The sequence below is a fragment of the Terrapene carolina genome, unplaced genomic scaffold, assembly GCF_002925995.2.
Source record: "Terrapene carolina triunguis isolate 2854851 unplaced genomic scaffold, T_m_triunguis-2.0 Scaffold85, whole genome shotgun sequence".
NCBI lineage: Eukaryota > Metazoa > Chordata > Testudines > Emydidae > Terrapene > Terrapene triunguis.
Window position 1 is genome coordinate 22,704,095 of NW_020664436.1, and position 24,280 is coordinate 22,728,374.

The 24,280-nt window shown below is 38.4% G+C and overlaps 1 protein-coding gene across 7 annotated transcripts in view; it reads left to right on the plus strand.

The window, feature by feature from the left end:
- Window positions 1–24,280, plus strand: part of SIPA1L2 (signal induced proliferation associated 1 like 2) — a 186,327-nt gene that overhangs the window by 149,259 nt on the left and 12,788 nt on the right. For 6 of the 7 annotated variants that reach the window (XM_029911018.1, XM_029911022.1, XM_029911021.1 and 3 more), the window contains 4 exons: window positions 1,353–1,562; window positions 5,762–5,918; window positions 8,501–8,720; window positions 18,740–18,871. In XM_029911018.1, the coding sequence (XP_029766878.1) occupies window positions 1,353–1,562; window positions 5,762–5,918; window positions 8,501–8,720; window positions 18,740–18,871 (719 nt within the window). The remainder of the gene's footprint in view (window positions 1–1,352; window positions 1,563–5,761; window positions 5,919–8,500; window positions 8,721–18,739; window positions 18,872–24,280) is intronic. The other variant, XM_029911020.1, reaches the window with a different exon arrangement.

The following is a 24,280-nucleotide window of genomic DNA, read 5'->3' on the forward strand; positions in this document are numbered from 1 at the left end:
TGGATGCTTTATTATCTTCCCTCTCTGCCCCTAGTAGGTATGTTAGAAAACTCAGGTCAATCAAAACATATCTATATTGTTTTACCATTTACATTTCACTCAGCATGAACAATGAAACAAGTCTAGTCACTGTCACTTTCTGGTTCTCGTGAATGAGCACAGTACTATTATGACTGGATTAACAATGAGCCTTGTGTGGTAGGTAGGACACAGGACTCAGAGTCAGAGCTGTGACTTCTGTTCCCAATTCTGCAACTGACATAACGAATTGCCTTAAATAAGTCATTTTATTTACTGGTGCCTTAGTTCCTTCATCTGTAAAATAAGGCCTTCCTTGAGGAGATATTGTTTGCTTTAATTTGACTGTAAAGTACTTTGAGAGAGTCTGATGAAACATACCATAAATAATTACTAGCACTATTAATAATGCAAGAGAATATTAAAATAATCCAGAAAACTGTGTTCATTGCCACATTCATTGGGGTGAAAGTTATTTCTATTCATATGACCTTTTTTTAAAAGAAAGCTTAAATCAAGAGCCTACCTTTAGCTGATGTGTCTTGTCAAGAGTAATATTAAGTGGAAATGCCTAGAAGTTCTCAGAGTTCAGGCAATCATCTGGGGCCATGTTCATTCCTGATGTAATTCTTGGCACTGATGGAGTTACACCAGGGTTGAATTTGGCTCATTGTCTTTAAATCAGACTGGTTTGCCTTGTCATTGCCAGGGCCGGCTCCAGGTACCGGCCGACTAAGCACATGCTTGGGGCGGCACCTTAGAAGGGGCAGCCAATGTTGGGATGGCGGGGGGCGCTCGCAGTGTTTTTATTTTTTGTTGTTGTTCGGCAGGGCGGCGCTCGAGGGTTTTTTGTTTTTGTTTCGGCTGGGCAGCGCGGGGGGTGTTTCGGCAGCGCGGCACTTGGGGGGGGGGTCCTTCGGTGGCGCGGCCCGGCGCTCCGGGGGTTTGGGCGGCGCTCGGGGGGGTGCAGGGGTTTGGGCGGCCCGGCCCAGCGCTCGGGGGGAGGGGGGGTTCAGCGCGGCGCTGGGGGGGGGGGTGTTATGGCGGGGCGGCGCTCTTCTTTTTTGCCTGGGGCGACAAAAAAGTTAGAGCCGGCCCTGGTCATTGCAATAGGTTCAATGATAGAAAATGGTCGTCTTGTTAAGTCTTTCTGAGCGTGTACACATGTGTGTGTTCATGAATGTGTGCTCGGAGCGTTGATAGCTGTAATTTAGCTATATATAAAATGTATTAAAGAAAATTTAAAAGAGAGAATTATGGTTGCATAGCTGGCTGTAATCTCGAGTCCTTGATATTTTACTGCACTGCAGATTTCGTTCTGTGTTCCTTTTCAGTGGGTCTCACCATTCAGGAAGCCCATCAGCACATTGTTCTAAAAACAGTGGCTCTCTAGATACCTCCAAAGTCTACATAGTGTCACAGAATAGTGGTCAACAGATCTCTGGGTCTGTATCAAAATCACACCACAGACAAGGAGCAGTGAGCAAATACGTCATTGGTTGGAAAAAGTCAGAAGGCAGCCCTACACCTGAAGAATCTGAAGAGTAAGATTTTTGTTTATTCTTATTTTAGAAAGTTTATAAATTGTGTGGGGAAAGTTTTTAACTTTCTCATTATTTGAAAAGTATAAAATGCCTCTCCTTGTCTTCAGTTTTATTTGAAATATTTGGCTTTATTCTTCCTTTATGTACCAGAGATCTCGACACAGGTGAAAGAAAATCATTGTTTGGAGGGTCCTCTTGCCTCCTCCCTCCTTTTTCTCTCTTCATTTCTTTCCTGTTGAACCTCCTCCCTTTTACCCAGTGAAGCAAAATGAGAGAAAGGACTGGCATTGTTAATCTGGCCAAAAATTACAGTTGTGTTGTAAAGACATGAAATTCCATCTTGAAGAGGATTAGTTAGGCATAACTCCATTCAGGTCTGGAGAATCTCATATCTTCTCAAACGATTCTCCAAAAAGCTTAACTTTCATTGAAGGGGTTCTAAATAAGGTTGCTCCTGGATATAACCTCTGGGTTAGGACCCAAGGGCCCCAGCTCTATAAACCTTAATTCAAGATTTCTCTATGCTGGTTTTGGTTTGAGATGAAAAAAAGAAGAGTATTGTGGAGATTAAAAAAAAAAAACCTTGAGTCTTGTCAATTGAAATTAGTGTTGCTTTTGAGTCATTTTGTGGAGGGACACCCCCACTCCTGTGTTAGAATATTCCCCAGTTCCTGGAATTATGTAATTACATCAGAATTACAATTTTCACTTTAAAAAATATTTCTAGCCTTTATAGCTGCAAAAGAAAACTAGAAAACATTAACTGACCATAACTGATGCAACAATGTCTGCCATAGTCTGCAGAGACCACGACAGAATAGCTGTGAGAGTGCAAACAGCCCCATTATCTCAAGGGGGTACTAAGCTGTACCTGAAAATAGTAGGGGGCCCTGCCAGCAGTATCCCAACAGAGGACTGTGTGTATGGTAGGAAGAAAATGCAGTGTGCCCAACCCGTTCATTCATCCAATTTAAATACTCCCAGGCTGCTGAGCTAAGTACTGGAACCCTGCTGGAACTACTGCTACTATTCTTGGAGGTTAGATAGGGACTCCGTGCCACTACCCATCCCTGATGTCCCATTGTCACTCCAAGTGGGGGAGGAGGGCAGGGTCATGGCATAGGAATGAAGCCACAGAGTGCACTATGTAGTGGAGCGCCTCAATTGCTTTAATCCTGCCGTGGATGGTCCTGGGGCACTGATAAAAAGGCCACACATAGCCCAGGTCTACATAGCGGAGGGGGGTCAACCTAAGATACGCAACTTCAGCTACACAAATAGCTTACCTGGCCGTGAGGACGGCGGCGAGTCGACCGCTGCCGCTCCCCCGTCGACTCCGCTTCCGCCTCTCGCGAGCTGGACTTCCGGAGTCGACGGGGAGCGCGATCGGGGATTGATTTTTATTGCGTCTACACTAGATGCGATAAATCGACCCCCGATAGATCGATTACTACCCGCCGATCTGGCGGGTAGTGAAGACCTGCCCTCAGTCTTGGGAGTGGAGGTTTCTCACAATTTGGGCATTTATTTCTTCTCTGACTTGACTCTTGCGCATAGAAAAACTACTCAGTTCTGCTTAGATGTAAGAAGGAGAAAAAAATGGCAGAGAAATACTGAAGATCCAGGCCCTGCCTCAGAAATAGCCCCCCAAATCTCCAAAAAACACTCAAGAGCAGAGATGTGGAGCTGCAGGCATGTGGAACTTAGTGGAAGCAGAGGTCTATCTGATTTGAGCGTTGGACCCTGCAGCAATTGTTTCTAGAGCTAGGAAACTTCAAAAGGATTGAGGAGTCCCAGCTGCTTTCCAATCCTGGGCACATACCGTCCCCTTACTGGAACTGTTTCCAAGAAGAAGGCGCTGGTTAATTAACATTGGAGCCAGATGATATTTCATTTTGTGGCACTTTTGGAGGTTTCGGTATTCATTGTGGATTGGAATGAAAACAAACCCTTTACACCACTTGCATGGAAATGGAATTATCAAAATGTCTGTTTTCAAACAAACACTTAAGACAGGGTGGGCTGTGGTGCAGGTGTATGTATGTGTATGTGGTCAGGACCCTGGCCAGGGATGTGGGAGGCAAAGTTTCAAGCCCCTGCTCTGCCTGATTCAGAGTGATCTAGGATGGTGTGCTCTGAATCAGGCAGAGCAGGGACTTGAACCGAGGTCTCCCACAATTCAGATCAGGGCCATAACCGCTTGGTGAGTGCACATCTCTCTCAAAAACTTGATTAAAGTCTATAAATCTCTGAAATGTTTTGGCTTCAACGAAACAGCATATTTCAGTAAAATTTCATTTTGCTGAAAATGTTCCAACCACCTCTAATAAACAGCAGTGTATCTTGCCTGGCACTAGGAAAGCTCAGGAGGAACTTCTTCCTCTTGTGCAGAAGTGAAAGCCTTGGTTCAGAATGTGGTGCAGTTACTCAAATTTGGTTACAGCTGGTGCTTTGCATCCTTCCTATTGTACCAGCATAATAGGAGCAAGGATCTGCCATGTAATAATAATAATAAAAAAGTGTGTTCTTTTTATCTTCAAAATCATGTACCATGATCCCCTTACTTCCTTATTGAGTATAAATAACCGATTCTGCCTCCTTCTATATAGTAGAAAGCACTGTTTATCTTGGCAGACTGGCAGCAAGACGCATGCAGTAGTTTATTTATAAATGTAATATGTGGACTATCCTTTATTCTGTGGGAGGGGAAAATGAATATTAAATCTAGAATGTTGTAAATGTTTCATATATATTACATAATATTTATAGCCAACTCTATAGTAAAAATGTAGGCCAAAATTTTATATATTCAAAATTAGGAGCTTAACTTTAGTCTCTTTAAAACCATATTTCAACACTTGCCTCATTTTCAAAAGTAATGAGCACCAACTGCTCCCAGTTGTGGCCTTCGTGTTCTGCACATTTGTTTTGCCTTAATATTATGAATAAGCACACTTTCACTAAATTGTTCAGTCATAAGAGTGCTGCCTCTTTAAAAGTGTGGCAGTCTCTTTTGTCCCACAGGCCTCTGCATAATGAGATCCTGCAACCTTTTTCACTGTTTTGAAATGAAAACTTTTATTGAAAACTGCATAATTAAGCATTCCCTTTGGACTAAAAACCCAGGAACTTTGAAAAATGTCTGTGAGGACTAGCTCCATCTGAAAAGTGTGAATCAAAGATGGCCACACTGCACATATCAAAAAAATATTCTCATAAATTTTCTATGCATTAGCTCAATGCTTAACTTTTTCTCTCTCTAGGAAAGCTTTCCATGCATCATGAGGGGTGGGTGTGGGGAGGGAAGGGACTCTATTTCAAAGATAATTAGTTTGAAATAAAATAGCATCTCAAATTAGCAGTGGTGATGAAAATCAGGTCATTTGCTGAAGGTTGTGCCACCGTAAGACATCATTCACTGAGAATTACAATTTACCATAGCAAAGCCTATTTCCTCTCTGCTGAGGATACCGTCGCTGATTATGTTGTACTTGGCAGTAGATAATTGGTCTCAAATGTATGCACTGTGTGTTCGGGAATCTCCAGCTCCTCAGATTCCATTTCCAGAGTAAACCTTTTAAGATCGTCTCTCTCCTTTCTTGCTGGAAGGGAGCTGAAAGACAGTAATTCAGTTTGACAGGCTTTTGTTGAATGTAAATATATTTTTGTATGCTGATAATTAAAGAAGACACCTGTTTTATTTATCCAAACAGCTTTGTGAAATTGCTGATAATAAAACGCGCTTGGCACATGGCAGAATTGATTACAAGTGAACTTTCGGCGCTACCAGTGATGAACCATGATAATTTTGTCAGATTGTGATGTTGCGTACAGTTTCACACCACAAGATATTGATTTTCTTATTTGCTCAGGAAGCAGAAGTTTAATAATTTATCACAGATCAAAATATTTTAAGTTTAAACAAGACAATAGAGAAGTGTAATGTGCACAAAAGAAAAGTGCAGGCTTTGAGAAAGATGCTTCTTGGGAATTCAGTACTTTTTGAATAATTTAAAAATTCCATCATGAAACTGAAACTAATTCATAAATTTAAAATGATTGGGAGAGATGGTAAACAATGCACTATGCAGAGAGGGAGATTCATACAGCAACTTTTAGTTTTCATAAATGAAAATAAATACAGTATTGTAAATCCATGACCAGTACTTCTTACCATACTAATATACCAATTGTTTCAGCAGACTGTATGGTGAGGATGATGCTATGTCTGCATCAAGTCAGCTTCAGACTTCTGTGAGGAGTGCAGTTACTGAAAGCCAGCAAGTCTTGTCCAAAGAAGATTTTCTGAAGCTGATGCTGCCAGATAGTCTCACTATGGAGGAGGGTAGAAGAAAGGTGAGCTACTCTTTTTTGGCTCTACACGTATAAGAGGCAATTACCCGGAAATCATCTACTTTTAGTTCTGAAATTGATTTAGACTAGACAAGATCATTCTATATAAACCAAACATATTCGGCAGGAACTATGAATTCTGACAGTAATTCACATAATATGCATACCCCTGCTCTCTAAAATGATACCTAGTGTTTGGCAATTGTGGATTAAATTCAGTGTGTGTTAAGCATGCTTCTGCTCAAATTTAAAAGCTGAGCTTTTTAATACAAACACCTAGTTAATTTTGAGTATAAGTCCAAAGACTGAGGTCAGTATTTTAAAACCTAAGTGCCTAAAGTTAGGCAATTGAATAAAGTGGCATGGCTTTCATGGTTCCCAGCAACAGCAATTCCCATTTGAAATTTGTATGAGTCAGTGACATACAGATATTAATTATAAGTAGTTAGTTGGAAAGGTCTCATAGTCTGCTCACAGAAAGCTGTGATCTGATTTTGTCATACAAAGACAATGTTGTTCATGTTAAAAAGTTCATTAAAGTACTGATATTGAACTTACAGTATGCTTTCTGAACAGCAAATACCAGTGACAATGCATTTTTTGCATAATAGGAAATGGCACCACAAGCAATTTAATTACTTGAGGTAATGCTCTTAAATAGATATTAACTCAATGGTACTTTAATCCACTATGTCTATAATACATACTAAAGAACATGTTCATCATGTGTAAATAGGTAACATGTGGGAACCTCATCCGTGCTAAATTTAATGTAAAAGAAGTCAGATTGTTTATTTTTAACATGTATTAAGTTAAATACATATATAGTTATAAAATCTCTGAAAGTTTAGGAATAATAGCTGAGAATTTTTATTTATTATATTTTTCCTACAATGACGCATTATTAATATAATAACTAATTGGACTGCAGTTCTGACTCTAAGACGCTGTCTACACTGCTTTCTTTATAAATAACTGAGGTTGCACACTTCCTATTCTGGATATCCATCAAGTAAGTATAGATGCAGTGGCTTTTTTAAAACAGTGAATTTAGCACCAGAGTTAAAAATATCTACATTGTTTTTTTTTTTTGACAGTTCTTCCTAACTGATGAATACTTCTCAAAGAAACAGAGGGAAACATTCAATCATTCAAAGGGAAATATACTCTGTAAAAAATAGTTCAATACACATTAGGGCCCAAATTCAGTAAAGCATCCCTCTTCAGGAAAGCACTGAAGCATGTGCTTAAGTCTAACTGAAGTCAGTGGGAGTTAAGCAAATGTTTCAGTGCTGTCCTAAAGCAGGATGGACTTAAGCATATGCTTACATTTTTTCCAGAATCAGGGTCTAGATATTGAAAGAATATAGTAGTACTTAGACCCTGACTCTGGAACAAATTTCAGCATGTGCTTAAGTCCTGCTTTAGGACAGCACTGAAGCATTTGCTTAAACCCCATTGACTTCAGTTGGACTTAAGCACATGCTTAAAGTTAAGTACATGCTTCAGTGCTGTCCTGAAGAGGGATACTTTCCTGAAATGAGGCCCTAGTGTATATTAAACTATTTTGTACATAGTATATTATCCTTTTGCATGACTGAATGTTTCCCTCTGTTTCTTTGAGAAGTATTCATCAGTTAGGAAGACATTGTCAGAAATACAACAATGTAGATATTTTTAACTCTGGCACTACATTCACTGTTTTAAAAAAGCCACTGCTTCTATACATACTTGATGTGTATCCAGCATAGGAAGTGTGCTGCCTAAACTATTTATAAAGAAAGCAGGTCAGGATGTTGGACTCTTATAAGTAAGGAATACCAGTTTAAGATCATTTGTACAAATAAATTGCCTCTGTAGACATGCAGAGTAACTATTTTTGCACTGCTCTAGAATTAAAGGGTTCTTAAGTAAAATAGCCAAATTTGATCCAGTTAGGGCAATCAGATATAATTTTACTTTAGATATTTAGATGGTATTTTAACTAATTTTCTAAAAGATAAAACCGCTTTCACTGAACTCTATTATCTTGTTTTAAGCGTATTTCATGTTATCTAGACAGCTATAATGCTTTAAATCAGCTTTATTGTCATATAAATTAGATTGCACCTCACATATAGTTGATCACTTCAGAATGGCTTGATATTAAAACCTAGTCATTTCAAATTAAAATCAAACAGTCCTATGTATGGTCTTGAATAAATGTTGCCAGAGATGGTAACCTTATATATTAATTTCTGGAAGCCATTACTGTCAGAGGGTTATGGAGATTTCATTTAACATTTCAGAATTAATAAAACAACGCAGTATCTAATTAATTCATGGTGTTGTGTTCCAAAATGTCAAGGGGAAATATAAAAATCCAATCCAATAACTCCATTGAGGCTGCAGGAGAGTTGACGTGTTGGAACTAATATTTGATCTTCTATTGCAAGTTCAAGAATTCCAAAATGATATTTTATGCCTGCTTACAGAAATACTACAAGAGTTTTCACAATATCATATAAATTATTTTAACTAGTAAAATATGTCATTATTTTCATTTCTTTACCAATTCATCTTTCTAAAACTATTTTAATATTTAGTTTTCATTTTATGGAAACCTATCTCCAAGGAGGACACTTTATCGCACCCTTTCTGATGAGAGCATATGTAGTAATCGGAGAGGATCTTCATATGCTAGCTCACGGAGTTCAATGCTTGATCAAGCCTTGCCAAACGATATTTTGTTCAGCACCACCCCACCATATCACAGCACTCTGCCTCCCAGAATGAGTCTGGCTCTTGGAATGGGAAATCTAAGAAGTAAGTGATTTGATCATGTTATGAGCAGGTTTCAGATTCTGTTAGTGAACTCAAATGAATTGCCAAATGTTAAAATAATTTTTCTTTTAATGGCAAGTTACATAATTATTTCAGCATTTTATGTTCTAGAGACCCTAGCAAGTATCAAGTCTGGTCAGTAGTGTCTGTTTATATTTGATTTAGTATCAGAATTCAGACTTTTTTTTCAGATTTGGAGAGACATTTTCCAAAAAGTAGATTTTCACAAAGCAAGCGATAGGCAAAGAATGCTTGCCTCAAGACAGCTCTTTTCGTTTTTCTGTTTTAGTCCAATGAATGATCTAGCTAAATAAAGCTAACTAGCTTTGTCTCACAAGATTGTATTTAAGTTGATTTCCCTATTTTGTTGCCATTTGTTTTTCTAGTGCATTCAAACTGTTAACAAATATATATTAGTGTTATCAATTTCATTGTCTATTAAGTTTGATATGAAGATAGCCCATTTATCTTAGTGACAATATCTTAAAACTTAATGCACATTTGTGATCCTTGTTCCCTTTTTCAAGTTAGAATCTACTTCACAATATTAAACCCCTGCACTTAGCAATTCATTTATCACTTTTTAGTAGCAAGAAACAGTGGTCTTGGGATAAGTTAAATTGATTTAAATAGGTGTTTCTTCATTTGTATGTTAGATGAGATCTTATTGTATGAATATATTCCATCAATATAGATGGCAAAGATTACTCTAAAATAATTGTAAGGTAAATATTTGGATGGCAAATACTAATACCTGTACTAAGCCCAAAATGTTCAGACCTGGGTGCTGAAATTTAGGTGTCCACTCAATGTGCAGTGGCAGTCAAAAAAGATAACAGAATGTTGGGAATCATTAGGAAAGGGATAGATAATAAGACAGAAAATATCATATTGCCTCTATATAAATCCATGATATGCCCACATCTTCAATACTGCATGCAGATATGGTCACTCCATCTCAAAAAAGATATATTGGAATTGAAAAAGGTACAGAAAAGGAAAACAAAAATGATTAGGGGTATGAAACATCTTCCATATGAGGAAAGATTAAGAAGACTGGGACTTTTCAGCTTGGAAAAGAGACGAATAAGGGGGGATATGATAGAGGTCTATACAATCATGACTAGTGTGGAGAAAGTAAATAAGGAAGTGTTATTTAATCCTTCTCACAACACAAGAACTTGGGATCATCAAATGGAATTAATAGGCAGCAGGTTTAAAACAAACAAAAGTTAGTATTTCTTCACACAACTCACAGTCAACCTGTGGAACTCTTTGCCAGAGGATGTTGTGAAGGCCAAGGCTATAATAGGGTTCAAAAAAGAACTAGTTAAGTTCATGGAGGATAGGTCCATCAATGGCTATTAGCCAGGATAGGCATGGATGCAAAACCATGCTCTGAAGTGTCCCCAGCCTCTCTTTGCCAGAAGCTGGGAATGGGCAACAGGGGATGGATCACTTGATGATTACCTGTTCTGTTCATTCTCTCTGGGACACCTGGCATTGGCCACTGTTGGAAGACAGACCATTGGTTTGACCCAATATGTTCTTATAGGAGCAGCTCTTCTGAAAAACTAGCCACTTTTATTTAGGTACCTTAATATTGGAATTAGGCCAATTTTTTTCAAAAATAGGAGCCAAACTGGGTTCTTAACTCCATATTTAGGCACCTATGGATAGGAGTTTGTGACTTAAGCACTTAAATGACTCAGGAGCACAAGTCCCATTGAAGCCTTGCAGGTATGGAAAGCCCAAAGAAATAATAATAATTAATAATAATATTATTATAAAAAACTGTCCAGACCATGTTCTTCTTGGACAGGCCTAACTACTGAATTATGTGCTTCAGAACAGACTGACCAACTTAACTTTGAGATTTGCTGGCAATGTCACTGTAAACCATCAAGTCATAGACAGAGCATCAGGAAGCTCCCCGGTCTCCTCTCACGTTTCATTTAAGTCTAATGTGAAATCGGCCCAGAGGGCCTGAAGTTTTTGGCTTTGAGTGACCCAGAATCAAGAGTAACAGCTGGGTATCGAGACTCTGTATTGATACCTCCCACAGTTGCACAGGCCCAACATGTGAGGCCCAAAGCTGTTCCTTGATACCCTGGAGGCAGCATCAGCAAGACCCAGTGCGTGTGTGTCAACAGAACATGTTGAAGCTCAGACATCATCTTTGACCCTCTGGTTGTTTTCAAAACAGACACTTTTTCAAGCCAGGCATTCCCTTTCTGTAAGTGCCAAGGCAAGTCTGCACCAAGAGCCTACTGAATTCCCAGCTTTCAGCTAGCTCTGCCATCTACCCCTGAGACTGCAACTGTCCAAGGCCTCCAGCTACCTCAGTTTCAATTGTATTTGTGCTGATAAACCAGCTACTTGACCCCTGGAACACCATAAACTATTGATTAGCCTGACGCCTTCATTTAAGCAAATTATATTAGTTGTCAGACTTGGACAGAGGGGAGAAGCCAAGACTGGACAGAAAACTTGGATTTTGTGGTGGCTTATTTTAATCCCTTTTGTGAATACAACCAAAAGCTAGTGATGAAGGTAACTTTCAACATGACACAACTTTTGTGTGGACTCTGTTCTGGAGCAGGTGAAGGAGCCCATCTGCTTATACATTCATTCATACCTGCAGCAATTTGCTCAACCACATGCATTCACAGGCTTGTTCCCAGCTACTCCCCACATGCTCCATTCAAAAGTTCCTGAGCCACTCTGTTCCCGTTCCATCTTCCGTTTCTCCTAGACTTGTTACTTTCCTGCAGGGAAGGAACCAGCAGTTCCATTTGCTGTGCTCTGCTTTCTGGATCCAGTAATAGACTCATAGACTTTAAGGTCAGAAGGGACCATTATGATCATCTAGTCTGACCTCCTGCACAACGCAGGCAACAGAATCTCACCCACCCACTCCTGTAACAAACCCCTAACCTATGTCTGAGTTATTGAAGTCCTCAAATCGTGGTTTAAAGACCTTCATCAGTTTGGCAGAATTTTTTTTTGACAGGTCTTCCTATCTGCCCTGGAGGAAAATTCCTTCCCAACCCCAAATATGGCGATCAGTTAAACCCTGAGTATGTGGGCAAGACTCACCAGCCAGCACCCAGGAAAGAATTCTCTGTAGTAACTCAGATCCCACCCCATCTAACATCCCATCACAGGCCATTGGACGTATTTACCTGCTAATAATCAAAGATCAATTAATTGCCATTTATTCATTCCAAATTCCTATTCACATCTTGCAAATGGATTTTTGAAGCCTTTTATGTGGTGGTTGGAGACAGTGGGAGGGGAAGGAAAGCACTGAAATCCTCACTCATTCTCCCTGCAGGCCTGTACTGGTTCTGCCTCCCACATTTTAGGCATGGTAAGGAATTGCAGCTCTGATCTGGGCTCCCCTCACACTCACTGCTCTGAGACTACAGCAAAGAGAGCGAAGGGAGCCCAGTTTCGAGCTCCCACTCTGCAGCTGTTTTGGCTGCCCGTGTTGAATGGCACTTGCTGAGCACTTTGCAAGGCTAGGCAGACTACTGCATGTCCTCTCAGGTGCACATCTTAGGGCTTGTCTATACTGGCACTTTACAGCGCTGCAACTTTCTCTCTCAAGGGTGTGGAAAAAACACCCCCCTGAGCACTGCAAGTTTCAGTGCTGTAAAGTTCCAATTTAGACCATGCACCAGCGCTGGTAGCTACTCCCCTCATGGAAGTGTTTTGTTTTTTTTAACCAGTGGTGCCACGACTACACCGCCACATTAAAGCACTGCCACGGCAGCACTTTAACGTTGCTAGTGAAGACATACCCTTAGAGAGATCTCTGTTCCTCACCCTGATTTAAAATGCTTGGAGGTTTGGAATGAAGGTTCCCAATGTTTACAGTCCATCTTGAGGACCTACATTGTCCATGATAGCTAAGATCTTTGTAAATGTAGTGTTCCAAAAACAGATCCTGATTGAATTGCCAGGTGAACATGTTATTAGCAGATAAGCAGGGTGGAATAAGTACATCTCTCCTGTGTCAAGAAGCATTGCAAGTGTAGAATTTGGATGCTGTCTTAAGACATTGTCAGTTGGCACTCAGACAGGAAAGGAAAACCCATACATGGAAAGAAGCTAAGCTGATCAGTAATGAAGCACAAGAATGTTGTGGTAGATTTATCAAGTGGGGAAACACTGGAGATAGGATTTTCCAGAACACCTCTGTACAAAATACCAGTGTTCTTCACGAGGCACCAGAAAGAAAATTCACTGCCAACAGACACTGGTTTTATTCACTGCTGAGGTAAGTTTACATATGTATCCATTATCTCTGATAGCAAAGGTTCTAACTAAACTTAGGAGAGGATGTTCAATGATCCTTATTTTCAATTATCCTTATCCTTAAGTAGGTAATCAACTGATCCTTCAGAACCATTAGGATAATGTGGCACGTGACACATTTTAAAATTAGAAAAACCCTTGTGTCATGGGTTGTTAATATGACTTTAACTGAACTGATGAAAGCTACTGTCAAACCACTTGGTAACCTGTGAAATCAAAGTTTTTTATATGGTAAATCACTTTTCGGGTTACAGTGACTTCCACTCAGTGATTGAGTTTCACATTCTAATGACTGTTCACTTTAAACGAAATCCTTCAAAAGTAAGATAGTGTTATGGACAAATATCAGATAATGGCCTAAGATGGTAATTGAGTTCTGCTTCAATCATTCAGTCCTCTTGCTTGCATTCTTCCACACCCACTTATCTATCCTGGTGAAACTCTTCTCCATAAACTTGATGCCAAAAGATCTTTTGGCTTTTATTTGGAGAGAACTAAAGCCTTTTAAAAAATACATGCACCTTTGTTTCAGTTGACACTAACTCAATAGATTGTGTGGTCTCCAAGGAGACCACATTTCTCAGTAGCTGTTTCATTGTTATACCATGGCAGGCCTGCCGCTTGTAGGTCATGTCAAGGTCCATTTGGTGTGGAGTGAATCTGTTATGGCAGCAGATTCTAATCTGTTTTTATCTTGGAGATTTACAAGGCAGCATCTTATGTTAACTGAGTATACTCAGATTATATTCTATTGCTCAGATTCAGCTTCCAGTCAGGAGTCAAGATTTAGTCTATTGTGGAACCTTTTTCTATGATACCTTATTTTCCTTCTTTGCAGATACAAAAAGATATCTACATAGCTTTAGAGTAGGGCCGTCAATTAATCACAGTTAACTCACACGATTAACTCAAAAAAATTAATCGTGATTAATCACAGTTTTAATCGCACTGTTAAACAATAGACTACCAGTTGAAATGTATTAAATATTTTTGGATGTTTTTCTACATTTTTAAATATATTGATTTCAATTACAGCACAGTATACAAAGTGTACAGTGCTCACTTTATATTATTTTTATTACAAATATTTGCACTGGAAAAATGGCAAACATAAATAGTATTTTTCAATTCACCTAATACACATACTGTAGTGTGCCATCTCTTTATCGTGTAAGTGCAACTTACAAATGTAAATTTTTTTGGTTACATAACTGCTCTCAAAAACAAAACAATGTAAAACTTTAGAGCCTACAAATTCACTTAGTCCTACTTCTTGTTCAGCCAATTGCTAAGACAAACAAGTTTGTTTACATTTACGGGGATAATGCTGAAAGTGAGAACAGGCATTCGCATGGCACTTTTGTAGCCGGCATTGCGAAGTATTTACATGCCAGTTATGCTAAACATTCGTATGCCCCTTCATGCTTTGGCCACCATTCCAGAGGACATGCTTCCATGCTGATTATGCTTGTTAAAAAAAATAATTCATTAATTAAATTTGTGACTGAACTCCTTGGAGGAGAACTGCATGTCTCCTACTCTGTTTTGCCTGCATTCTGCCATGTATTTCATGTTACAGCAGTCTCAGATGATGACCCAGCACATGTTGTTAATTTTAAGAACACTTTCACTGCAGATTTGACAAAACAAAGAAGGTACCAATGTGAGATTTCTAAAGATAGCTACAGCACTCGACCCAAGGTTTTAGAATCTGAAGTGCCTTCCAAAATCTGAGAGGGACGAGGTGTGGAGCATGCATTCAAATATCTTAAAAGAGCAACACTCCGATGTGGAAACTACAGAACCCAAACCACCAAAAAAGAAAATCAACCTTCTGCTGGTGGCATCTGACTCAGATAATGAAAATGAACATGCGTCAGTCCGTACTGCTTTGGATGGTTATCAAGCAGAACCCATTATCGGCATGGACACACGTCCTCTGGAACGGTGGTTGAAACATGAAGGGACGTTTGAATCTTTAGTGCATCTGGCACATATCTTGGAACTCCGGCTACAACCGTGCAATGCGAATGCCCGTTCTCACTTTCAGGTGATATTGTAAACAAGAAGCGGGCAGCATTATCTCCTGCAAATGTAAAAAAAAACTTGTTTGAGCAATTGGCTGAACAAGAAGTAGGACTGAATGGACTTGTAGGCTCTAAAGTTTTACGTTGTTTTATTTTTGAATGCAGTTTTTTTGTACATAATTCTACACTTGTAAGTTCAACTTTCATGATAGAGATTGCACTACAGTACTTGTATTACGTGAATTGAAAAATACTATTTATTTTATTTTAGAAACATGGAGTCCTCTCATGTCATTACCCAGTATGTGGCACATGAAATATGTAATAACTCCCCCCCCTCCTCCGCCCCCATAACTTAAGATCTCTTCATGAGAGGAGAACTCACAACTCCCATTGACAGAAACAGGATAGTTGCCTTGGTAGCAGGATGGACCAGATAAGATCAATCTGTTTACCCTTATATAAATAAGAAATCTCTCTCTGAATAGGGAGATTTTCTGGCACTAATGTCAGTTGATTTCAGGAGAACTGCTTTGAAACCTATGAGTTTTAAATAAAAAAATGCTGAAACTAAATGCTATCAAAATTGCTCTATATCACTTCTCTGCAATAATAAAAGGGAAGGGAAAATGAATAAAGTTTGATGGTATGGTCATGGTGTCTTCTATATAAAAGAACTGGACGTCACAAGATCAATAACTGTACTGAAAAGCACGGACTTAACAAACAAAAATGTTTTCTTTAAAACTATGGGTTAATGCATGGATTGTTGTCCCAGAGGGCATAGAGTCTTTTCTCTCCTACACTCAGACCACACCCAAAATGCAAACGGCATGGAAGAATCATTCCCTGAAGCTCAAGAGGCCCAGGAGTTTTTTGCAATGTTAGTACACCAGAATATGCCTTTCTTGCCCTATTTAGATTTTTTTAAATAATTGTCTGTCGTGGCATGCTGATGCCTGGACTGTTGTTATTCCTCCTTATTTCTTCCTTCAATATAGACCCTGTGAGGTTTCAGACCTCTCAATAACCAAACCTCATTTCGTCCAGCAGGCTTTCTGCTATTAAGGCCCTCTGTCTGCCCTGGACAAAGTAGTGTAGATCCTATGAATTTAGGTCCTCACAAAGAGATATAAAATGAGGGATGATTACTGGTGACTAAATCAATCCTACACTCCAATTTGGGAAACCAGCAGATCTTATCAAGTAGACACTTTCCTGACAGGTTTCACATTCATCTTCTATTGACTTATCACACAAAAGCAGGGGTTCTTCTAAAGTGACTGCACACTTGTCTAGGATAGGAGCTGGATCACCAGCTTTCAAATAAGCTATCCTGTCTGTAAAGAAGGTTTCCCTTTTTGTCAAGCACCAGAATACACAAGTATTTGTATTATTCTACAAAGGGCTTTCACAGACTCCAAGACGTATACCCAAGAGATTGTTCCTTGATCAGTCCCAAGTATGATTTCACCTTCAGACACTTTTAATGTTTTCTGAGATTAATATAGGCAGGAAGTGGGAACAGCGTATATTTCTATGCTGAAATTCCATTTAATATAAAATCTACTTTTGGATTCCTGGGGTTCGGTAGAGACAGATATGTTACAGCAAATTCTACTAAACAGACTAGCTGCATACTTTCTCAGGTACTCCATCAAAACTTAACAATGGAATATCTTGCATATAAATTGCAGGATAAGACAAAAAAATCCCATGGTATATGGGATTTTTACCTCTCCTGCATCATATTTAGGATGCAAGCCCCCTCCCCCCCCAATGTTTTTATTGAGGATTGCATACCTGCTCCTCCATCCCATCGTCTCTATTAGAAAGATGATTCATTCTGTTAGAGGCTGCTGCATGCAATAGAATGAATTGTGACACTTTATGCTTGTTGTGTTTGTATGTAACCTTTGATTTATACGGACTGTATACTATATTATTCCATTAATATCTTGACAAATGATACCATGCCTTTTTCATACAATAGGAAGATATTCCATGTTATGTGTGTGCATTGTTTCTTTCCTTGTGAAAAAACACTTCAATTTTATTTAGATGGTGCAGTGGTGAGAAAAACATTCCTCAGACATATTATAGCCTATATCTGGGGAAGGACTGGAGGGAGGGAAAACTTCTGTATTTTTAAAATATTTTTTTAAACTTCTGATTTAACCACATTATCTTTTTTGTTTTAAAAGGATTGAAGTAGAATAACTTTTTTGCTGAATGACATTTAATGAAATAACATTTGTCATTAATCTTATGAGTATAAAATTAATGTTCTCTTCTCCCTGATGTGATTAAATCTAATTGTTATATCTACTTTCATGAATGTCTGTATTTCTAACTACAGTATTTATTATATTGTGTCTGCATGTATACATCAATATACAACTAAATCACAGAATCATAGAAATGTAGGGTTGGAAGGGACCTCAAAATCATCAAGTCCAGCCCCATGCATTGAGGCAGGACCAAATAAACCTAGACCATCCCTGACAGGTGTTTGCCCAACCTGTTTTTAAAAACCTCCAATGATGGGGATTCCAGAACCTCCCTTGGAAGACTATTCCAGCAGTTAAATCCCTTATAGTTAGAAAGTTTTCCTAATATCTAACCTAAATCTCCCTGGCTACTGATTAACTCCACTACTGTCTATCCTATCTTCAGTGGATAATGAGAACAATTGATCCCAGTCCTCTTTATGATAACCAATAACATATTTGAAGACTGTTATTGGTCCTCCTTTATAAAGATCGTCTGGCTTGAAAATGAAAATGTAAAGTAATTCCCAAAGTGGAATATGAAAATCTTCTATTCCTTCTGAAATGTAAATTCATAGTATGTTTGTAAAACGCTGTATAACCTTAAAAGCTCAATATCACTACTTATTAATGATAAATGAGAGCTTGTGCTCTAATGCAAATTTGTGCTGTATCTATTGTATAGTAAGAGTTGTAGTTCATTCTGGAAATAGTGTTACAATACGTTGAAATCTATCACTTCCTCAGATATACACTTTATCAATATAAAACTGATAGGGCATTTTAAAATCTGAATATAATTTTTCTTTTAGAGGATAGAACAAATTGATAAACTAAAAGGGGAAAGTTTCTGACTATTGGGTGGAATGTGGGCATAATTTTCAAAGCAGTCTCTGTACCTGCACCCATAATCTGAGCACATCCCGTTTTTGTGTATAGAACTCTGTATGCACACAAATTCTGCATGTGTGGTTTCATGGGCTTTCTGAAAATATGGATATATATGTGTGTCTAGCAACTTTCTCTTCACAAAGGATCTTAAAAAAGCAAATATTTGGGTTCCGTAATATTCTACTGTTTATAACTCTGTTCTGTCTATTTATAATATTAGTATGCTCTCTTATGTAAAGTGGTAGTTAGGAGGAGAATATTCTTTTTTTTTAAAATCTTCTTTCCTTCTCATTCTCCATCAGTCCAATGTCACTTAAAATGTTATGCTGACACTGAGCATTTATATAAAAAAAAAAAAAAAAAGCAGGGGCCAAGGGAAAAGTGAAGATGAGCACCCTTTGGCTATATATATTTTTGAAATTTAATTCTAATAGCCTCAGAACTAAATATAGACCATTGTCATAAGACTAATTTTTGTGTTCGTTGATAGATGAATTCTGGTTCTCAGATGGCTCCCTATCTGATAGAGCCAAATTCAACGATCCTGGCCTGATGCCCCTTCCAGACACTGCCGCAGAACTAGACTGGTCCAACCTGGTGGATGCTGCACGAGCGTTTGAAGGTAAGAAAATTCAGCATAAAGACTGCTCTTCCAAGTTTTTCCCATATTTTCCATATCCTCATTTTAAATAATAAAAATCTTATATGTATCTCAGTAGTTATAGCCTTTTCTGTCCTTTTTGTAATATCACTTACTTTCAAATGAGGAAACGTGTTGGACACAATATGTACTGTGTGGCTGCTATCAACTCTGCATGTGCAGTCCAGGTGATGTTGCCCCTCCCCCAGCTCGCATAATAAGCCCCCAGAAGAATGTTGCAGTGGTACAAGTATTAAAATGTCTATTGATATGTTTTCAAAAATAGTGTGCAGTCAGGAAGTAGAGCAGTCTTGCAGAATTGGACTATAATTCCAGGTTAAGCTGGAGAAAATGACATACTCATCTCTTTGATATCAAACCTATACATGCTTAGTTTAAAAGTAAACAGAATAGTAGACATGCATATTTAAAGGTTTTGTTTTAATGTATGCTTTGGTCAGGTCTTTCTCTGTACTGTCCTAGAGTTCAACAATCTCAAGTAGAAAGATTTTGTCGCTTTACTCTTTAGTTAAAGAGCTATTTAGTCAGAACTATTGTAGTACTATTTTGAATGAACAGAAAATGTATCACAGTGATGGTCATCATTCTAAAACACTATCTTGCTTTTTATCCTGATTAACTTTGAGTTCCTTCGTCTCTGTTTAGCCCTTCTCAGATAAATTTCTCCTAACTGGTAGGAAGTATTATAAAATTGAAAGATACTCTGAAAAGGATTCCCATTGTATTTTCTCACTTGGTTGCTTGGGGGGAAGATAGGTGTGTATATTTTTGTTACCAATATCCTAATGCAGCAACTGGAAAATAAAGACTTATCAGTACAAAGAAGAGTTGGAGTGATGTAATTGTGTTCATGCTAAAGCAGTTCTTACTGCTGCATAAAAAACATTTTGATATTCAACAACTCTGATCAGTTCAGCTGACTGAAAGTACTTGTTCTGTCCTCCTATTTTCTGAAACGCAGATATTTTGAAGTCTTTTAGAAACTTTTTATTTACATTTTTCTAATCTCCTTAAACCTTCAGCTCAGAATAATGGCATACTGCTTTATTCTGCAATTAATCAATTTGAGCAGCAACTTCTACATTCTTATAATTTAAGGGTTATTCTCAGTAGTTGCACAGTCATATTTTTTCTCGTTTGTTCTGTTCAAATAGGAGAAGCTATTGACTGACTTGTTTTTAGTTGCATATAGTTCAGATATTTTCATTTATTCATTTTGTACTACAGTCTGAGTCACAAAATAGAGATTGTCTCATTGTGATTGCTTTGTGAATTATTTGAAAAATGAGTTGTAATGAAGATTCCCATAAAGAATGCTATAGTAAGTGTTTCTATGTTTTTTCTGTTAGTGGGTACATTTCATTTCTGTTAGTGGGTACATTCATGCAGAAGGTGGAAAGATCTATGCATGTGCTATATAACCTATAAAACAGTATAACTAATTTTTTGATTTTATGCTATGATATGGACCTCCTGAGTGGAAATGGGCTTTCTAAAAGATTTGGTCAACTTTCTGCATCCTCAGTCTCACAACCAGAAAGCCAAAGTCAAAATAGGCACAACGGACTAGCATATCGTGAAAAGTTCATTTGGAGGGAGTCCATTATAACAAATAATGAGTTCTTAAAATAGTTGGGTTTGAATTGGAGGAAGCAGATGCTATTTTCCTGTGTATGTTGAAGTTGTCCTTCGTAATTGAGGAATCACTTCAAGACTTGGTATTAAGAGTAGGTGGGAGCTAGTGTTCTGGACTCTATAAATGTAATGAATAGAGAAATGATGATCCCCGAGATGATAAAAATGCCAATGGAGTTTTGCTATGCAGGGTTCACGGTGTTCGAAACTGAACATTTCTAGAAGTTTGGAAATGAAGCCAAATGGCTAGTTCAGCATTCTTCTTTCAGAATATTTTAAAAAGGAAAGGTCTGTAGCAGCACAGACATTGGGATGCCACAATCATTTCCTTAGCTGTGTGGGGATTAAAACCTCTGAGACCTTTTTATTTTGGTAGATGAGAATGTGATCAAAACTTTTGAGATATATGTCTGTCTTTAAAGAAAGTCTTCATTAACTGGATCACTTAAGCCATTGTTAAAGGGGTTGTTTGCTACTGAAGATTTAAGAAATTAAAGTTAGATTAGTCTCCAATTCTGATCTGCCAAGTCTTCTAACAATTATGCAATTTACAGCCATTGAGAGGGGAACATTATTTTAGTTTTCTTTTTTCATACAAGGCAGTTTCTCTACATCTCTTCCTCTCCATAGCTGGCGGCATGATTCAAAGGTCATTTCTTTCTTGGGTCTCTTTATTCTATCTACTGACAACCCATAAAATTTATGCTTATTCATAAATACACATTATGAGCTATTACCATCATTCTTCTGTGTTTTAAACCCAACTCTCATCCAAGCTGCAACAATATGGAACAGATGAGTGATTTTAAGCCTGGGAGTGATGCAATTAAGAATGAATATGTCGACATCGCTTTTTATTGCCATCACAGCTAGAACTTGAAATTCACTGTTAGATGCTACAAAGGCCTTCTTTCGTAATATAAAGCTAAATGAACAAATAGCTTGTTTTCCCCTGGTTAACTCATCATTAGTTATTCTTTCAGTTCATTTTGCTCCTGCAAAGTTTTTGGTCTAAGATAATGTTGAAAAATATATATTTTAAAATTGATACTGAGATTTTTTTAGATATTGCTGTAACCCTTGCTTGATAAAAGCCCCTGTGAATAGAATGCTACAGGATCTTAGAGATCCAGGTACCAGTGCTTCCAGCAGTTCAGACTCTTCCTCAGGATCCTGATGCTGCTGGTCTCCTTCATGACAGTCACGTTTTGAGGATCCCACTTCTACCACCCCTTGCTAGACAAGAACTTTGTGCACAGGTGGATGATGAAGCCTCACACTAACTAGGATCTTGACGAGAGGGAGCCTGGGCAACTTCCCTTTTTTTCCTGTAGCTCGACCTTGTGGTCCAATTTTCTCTTCAGAGATGGCCTTTGGGGTCTATGAAGTCCATGATTGGGACCATTTTAAATATCAAAGCAAAACTTACTTGTCTTTATATAAAAAAAAAAAAAAAAAAAAAAAGTTTTCTGCACTTCTTGCTTCAGACAGAGCCTTGAAAATGGAAACCAATTTCTAGAGTTGAAAGTTCACTGCTAGTATTTCCTGACGTTCTTGTGGAGTTCACAGTTCCCACATGGTCACTTGGAGAGGGCCTTTGCGATTGATGAAATCAACAGGAACAGTTCCTTGCTTTTTGAACCCGTTCATGGCTGGGGAGAAGTGGGGGTTAGAAAGGCTGCAACTGATGCTGCTAGAACACCCAAGGCTCTCTCCTGTCTGCTTGTCAGCTGCTTGCAGTTGGCACCCCTTTCCAGAGCAGTCAGCATGGCGTGCAGCTCAGCTCAAACATTGATTCTCGTTGTGTCCTTGGCCAAGACACTTTTAAAATTTTGATCTGTTTCCTTAATACTTAACCACATTACTATGATGTGGTGACCATTGTTTATAGACTGCAATGCCTATAATTAACTCACTTGTGGTTTCACCACTTGTACTCATTAGTCACATTCCAAATTTATGGCAATGCAACAAGCGTGTATTCTCTGTGTATAATATGGGAAGAAACTTGAAGAGCTAATGGAATACAGCTGAGACCAAAGCTGACAGATGAGACTACAGAGGGAAAAGGGGACAGATAAGAGACGAAAGGGTAAAGAGAAAATGTAACATGGAAGAGGAGAGAGAGGAACTGAACAACAGAGAATTTGGTGCTACTATGCAAGACACTAAAGAAAGAAGAGTATAGACTAGAAAGAAAACAATAAACAGAACTGAGAAAAGAGAATTGTATTTAGATTGATAGATTAAAATGGAGAATGAATGGAGAGAAGGGGATAAAGAAATGTCAGAGAATAAGCAGGAAAAGAGACAACCTTTAGAAAATTTGATTCATATTCCTTTGTTTTATTACACTTCTCTGAAATCCTCGTAGTTCTGAGTTTGGGGCAGAGCCATGTACTTTTGAGTACTTGCGTTATATTAATAGTGATGGCTTCTCCGGAAAATCAAATAACTGAAGAGTATAGTGAAGCAGAAAAACAGAAAACTCTCCAAGATTCCCACAAGTGCTTTTCATTCTAGAAGATTGGGGTGGGACATAAACATAAACGTTGTCTCTTATGTACAGACCCAGCAGTATTTGTGTCACTGTTGATTGGTTGTTTTAATTTAAACATGGGCGTTATCTCTTTTTTAAATAATATTTTGGGGCTTAAACAACCTGACAGAGAGTCCCTTTAACCAAATCATAAACAATACATATATAAACAAAAGTAATTTCAACCACTGGTGTATACCAGGTATTTCGTGGTTCTAAGCTACTTATGCCAATTAGAATGCACCATTTCTTAATGACATTTTATCTTTGTGGCACCATCTGTGCTACTATAATTAATATTGTTTTAACATCTTCATTTTAAATCTTCATAGTTTAATAAAAGTTATGCATAAAAGTTATGCTAAACATATTGTGATTAGGGGAAAGAAAAGCATTCAGCATAAAAGATAAGTATCTAATCAAATTAGCTAGTTTAAGTGTTTAGAAAAATAAAATTCAAAAACATTTAGGAAAAGTTCTGTCTTCTGATATGCATGTGTAACTCCTGTTGACTTCAGTGAAAGTTTGTGAGCATGTCTGGGGACAGAATTTGACCTTGAGACTGGAGTTTAGCAATGAGAGGGTCACTTCATGCACCATTTTATTTTTAGCCTTCTTCTATTATGCTGTATGTTACCTAACTTAAACTGTTTGGATTTCCCCCCCCCCCCCCCCCCCCCATCTGTGATACTACTGAACAAATGCAGTTCTGATCCAGATTCTGCTCTTTTACAACTATGCAGTCCCATTAACATCCACTGAGTTGGATGGGTTGCACATTTTGGCCCAGTGTCCTCATTTTTGTCTGTCTGGAGTAGGCAATTTTTGCTTAAAATTTTGATGTAAGTATCCATATATCTTCTCAAGTAATTGGCTTGGGAAATGACATACCAAACCAAAATTAGCTTCTGTTAATGTCAATAGGAGTTGTCCTTGCAGGTTTTGGTAGCACAAGTGTTGCAATCATAGACAAAAGACTAGCTTCTTCTCTCATGTCAATTTAACTAGGGTTACCATATTTCAGCACGGAAAAAAGAGGACGGGAGGAGCCCCGCCCCCGTCCTGCCCTAGCCCCGCCCCCGTCCTGCCCTAGCCCCGCCCCTTCCACTCCCCGCCCCCCTCAGAACCCCAACCCTCCCCCTGCTCCTTGTTCCCTGACTGCCCCCTCCTGGGACCCCTGCCCCTAACTGCCCCCC